This window comes from Propithecus coquereli, unplaced genomic scaffold (genome assembly GCF_000956105.1).
Source record: "Propithecus coquereli isolate 6110/MARCELLA unplaced genomic scaffold, Pcoq_1.0 Scaffold44, whole genome shotgun sequence".
NCBI lineage: Eukaryota > Metazoa > Chordata > Mammalia > Primates > Indriidae > Propithecus > Propithecus coquereli.
The window spans coordinates 10,991,291-10,996,036 of record NW_012150174.1 but is presented as its reverse complement, the minus strand read 5'-3'; the positions used below and the strand labels follow the sequence as shown (position 1 = coordinate 10,996,036).

Sequence of the window (4,746 nt, the reverse complement as noted above, 5' to 3'; positions counted from 1 at the left end):
TACTGGCCTCAAGTGATCCTCCTGCCTCAGCCTCCCAAAGTACTGGGATTACAGGTATGAGCCACCATGCCTGGCTTTTTTTTCCGAAAAAAATTTTATAAATGAGTGACATTATTCCTATTATACAGATGTAGAAACTGTGAAAAAAACAGATAATAAATGCAGAGTTGGCTGGGTATGAACAATACATAGAATAGATGACAGATACTTGCTACAACAGGAATGTATCTCAAAAACATTACACTAAGTGAAAGTAAGCCAGACAAAAAAGACTATATGTTGTATGATTCCATTTATGTGAAATGTCCAGAAAAGGCAAATTTAGAGAGAACCTGCCCAAGAAAGGGCAAATTTAGAGAGAAAAAAAGACAAATCTAGAGAGATTAGTGGCTACCTGGGGCTGGGATGGGAACAAGATTGAGCACAAATGGACATGAGGGAACTTTCCACAATCCAGTGTTAAAACTGGATTGTGATCATGGTTACACAACCCTGTGAATGTATGAAAAATCATTGTACATCTTTTATGGTACTTAAATTAAACTTTGATAAAGCTGTTAAAAATCACATTTAGAAAAATAGAAAATGTTGCTTTACAAAATATATTAATCAGTACTCTTCATGAAAAACTGATGACAATGAAATTGGATAAAAAACACAAAAAAGCAAAACACACACATGATTTTAGCATTAGTAAACAAAAACAATAATTGAGTTTGGGGTATGATTACCTAAGGTATAAACAACTTTAAGAAGAGCCTAGAGAAGTAACAAAAATTACAAAAATCTTTAAAGGTAGGGAGTATGAGTAAAATGCTAAAACAATTAAAATTATTTGACCTAAGAAAAAAAGCCATGAAGTCATTAAGCCATGAAGTTATGATGGCAAAATCAAATTGTTCAAATTGTAATTCATATTAGTTGCTCCACTTTTTTACACATAAAAAATCATTTCAAGTCTACTAACTTACCCATGTAGATAGGAGTCCCACATGTGGTCTGCAGCATGGCTTCACTCCTACCTTGTTTCTTGACTGCTAAGCCAAAATCGGTCACCTAGGAGAAGAAATTCAGCATAGTCACCTGTTTCCCTGTCCCAGAGCTCACCCATTCTGAAGACAGGACTTTCACCACTTTGCACTTGCATCAAATTCAGGGGTTCTTGAGGGTAGGAGGACTTTACATGTATTATTAATAAGAACCTTCCTTTTCCCTTCCCACCCACCTTCTGTATGCAGAACAAACTTGGTAAAGAGAAGCTTGCTTTCTGAAAGCTTGAGAGAACACCCGTGATTTGACTGTTCATGCCTTCTAATTAAATTCACCAGTTCAACATAGGAAGTTGTATCTTGAAAGAAGGCATTTGACTTTTTTCAGATAAAGAAGTTTTTTTAAAGATAGTTATCTCATTGTAAAATGCATTCTGGCCTTAGTATATTTATTATCTATTTTCCCGATAATCAAGTTATGTTCCAGTTTAAAACACTTTTATAAATGTAAATTATTATCCTTGTCAGTGCTCATTGAAATTCCCCTTTCAAAAAATTATTTATAATTGGTAAATGCTATCTCTTCTTTACTATAATTTCCTTTGTGTTTCTAGAGTATACTAATTAAAACAATTACTACACTATTAAAAACTGTGAGAAGCAAATTAACAGGGAAAATCCACAACAACACAGTATTAACTACAAATACACTGGAGACCTGCTGCTGCAACTATAGTCTTTCTGCTTAGTTCTAAATCTTGGTCATTAAACATTTGGTTATTAAATATTCAGTTTGTACCCTTGGAATTATCTCCCAAGTTGGAACACCCTTGGACTAAAAGCAGAAAAACAGGCACATTTATTGATCATATAACCAAATATAGGCTCTTGGTCCACAAATATCGACTAAAAAGTTTTCAATGGCTTATAGAGTAAGAAAATGTTCCTATTAACATGTGATATCACTATTTTTCTAAATAGAAGAATCAAGAATCAATTTCTCCAGGGGTTTACATAAATATCCCACTTGGAGTATATGATACATATCTTTCTCTACAGAAAATCTATACAGACATACAAAATATACAAAAAGTTTCACAATCCAATTTAATTCTTTGGAGAGCATCTATGTCTTCATTTACCAAATATTAATTGAGCACAGGTACCAGGTGACTAAGATATGCATAATTCCTACCCTCATGGAGTTTACAATGGGACTATTCAAGAACACTTACTTGGGTAAACGAACAATGCTTTTAAACCTATTTATATTTATATAGGGATTTAACTTCTGCAACAGAGCAAGTTATTCACAGACAACATTTTATTCCTAAATTAATTCATTCATATATTTTGAAAGCAGCCACTACTAAAGTGCTAAATAATAAATAATGTGTCCTATCATTTGATATTAAGAAACACTTAATTTGAATAAAATCTTCAAGAATAAACATTCCGTACATTAACTGTGCCTAGGACATAAATATTAATACCTAGGAAAATTTTCAATGAGAAACACAGACTTTAGAATTAACTTTGTATCGAAAGCACAGCCAAAGTGTGTTTTTTTCTAAATTTGTAACACATTTACATCAAATTACCAGGCATAATTTTGAAATTAATTAGAATTCAGAGCATCTGTTTGCTTGCTATTAACTAATGATTTAGAGCTATCCAAATGAATATGTACTTTAAAAAAACACATTCAATAGCACCACTTAACTTGTAAAATTATTCTTGTCAGTTACAACCTCTTTTGTGAAATTTTTACTTTTAATCACAGGCCACTTATTTTCTGGCTGCTCGAAAGCTACCAAAATGTATCTAACAAGATGTACTTTGCCATTTTGCTATCAAACTGTTTATAGGAAAATAGGTACCACCATTTCTAATATCTTACCTTTATGTTTAAGTTTAATTCATTGTTATCATCAATAAAGCTGCTTTTAACCATTATGTTTTCCAGTTTTAGATCTCTATGTACAATATCTACCAAGAAAATAAACAACAAATGAAATGAAATGAATGATGGAAAAATAATTAGAGGGCACACAAATAGAAAAAAATGAATATATTTGACAAATTAATATCCACTGTTGGAAAATTTGAGGAGGGATAAAAGCATAATTCTGCCCTGTTCTGGCACATTTATAAACCTCTTCCCCCACATTTCTAACCATAAGGAGCCATTTCCTCTGACTCCTGCATCTCTACCCATTTCCCTGCTGCTCCAACTGGCTGCTCTTCAAGATGAGTGGCCCGGTGAGTGCGAAGGAAGATCCTACCCAGGCTTTGGTATTTCCAGGAAGAGAAGGATAATCTCAGTCACAAACCCGGCAAGGTTTCCCACATACTTAGGTCTTCAAATAGAGGATTACTTCTTTACTTCTATGCATATGTTACCGTCAGCATAAACATTTTAACACACTGAAACTTGGCTGTATACATATAAACTATACTTATTTCAGTGTATTTTTCTACATCAACACAAATTTTCCTACTCTTTATACGCTAAGATAAAAACCAACCAAACAAAGCCCCTGAGACACAAAATCTCCAGTTGAACATGTCAGAGCTCAGGTAGGATTTTTATACACATACAAAAAATCATGTACCAAACATTTCCTTTACAAATAACTAATTCAGTTCATATCCATAGCAATCATTTCCCTAGACTTAAAAAGTTATAGATATAATTGCTAGAAAAATATAGTTGAGCCCTGGATTAGAAATTATACCTAATCATTTATATATAGTTCCCTTAAGCAATTCCCAGGCTTTCTTTTCAGAATTTTTATTGTTTTTATTGCTCTTCTTATCTCTTCTTACATAAATACCACACAGTTTTAAATAACATATCTTTATGTTTTGATTCTTGGCAAGGCAAGTCTCTCTGCTGCCTCCATTGTTCTTTTCTTTCTTTCATTGTTGTCTTGGCTATTCTCACCCACTTTAGAATAATCTTATCAAGTTTCATGAAAAATGCTGTTAAGATTTTGTTTGGAATTATTGACATTAGCCTAATATTAAGCCTTTGCAAATTTTTTCCCTCTAGCTGGAAAGCCTACCCATTTTTTTCTGACTTTGTATTCTTCAGATCAAATATTGCTGCCTCTGTGAATTCTTTCCTGACTTTCCAAATCAAATGAGGCACTTATACTCCTGTGTCCCTTGCACTTTATATGGCTTTCCATTAGAGATATTATCATGTTCAATTATATATTTTTTCCATACTCAATCTCCCACCAGCCTGAATTCTTTGAGGGGCAGGAGCCTTGTCTTTTAATTTTTATTACTCTAGGACCAATCACAGTGCAGTAGATGCTCAGGAAATATCTGCTGAATGAACCACTGGGTTCCAGTACCAGCTCTGCCACACCAAACCATGCCACCGCACCTCTCTGGAACAAAGTTTTTTCTCATCTGTAAAATGAGAAGGTTCTAAAGTCACATGTAAGCCAAACCAACCTTGAAGGAAAAAAGGAGAGGAGCCTGAGGAAAAGCAGCAGCAGTAATACCAATAAAGCAGTTAGAATAATCAGAATATTTTTAAAGTACTGTGAAACTACTCTGGATAATAGTATAATGGTGGATAAACGTCATTATAGATTTGTCAAAACCCATAGAGTGTACAACACCAAGAGTGAATCCTAATGCAAACTACAGTGATGTGTCAATGCAGGTTCATCAACTGTAACAAATACAGCACTCTAGTCGTGGGTTTTGATAGTGGGAGAGATTTGATGGGCAGCAGCAG

General features: G+C 33.8%; 1 protein-coding gene across 1 annotated transcript in view; it reads right to left on the bottom strand.

Annotated features, from left to right (window-relative positions):
* The window catches only part of STK33 (serine/threonine kinase 33), a 70,679-nt gene that overhangs the window by 49,958 nt on the left and 15,975 nt on the right, over window positions 1–4,746 (bottom strand). The window contains exons 5-6 of the mRNA XM_012654187.1: window positions 2,890–2,978; window positions 972–1,056 (exon numbers count right to left, since the gene is read on the bottom strand). Coding sequence (XP_012509641.1) covers window positions 972–1,056; window positions 2,890–2,978 — 174 coding nt within the window. The remainder of the gene's footprint in view (window positions 1–971; window positions 1,057–2,889; window positions 2,979–4,746) is intronic.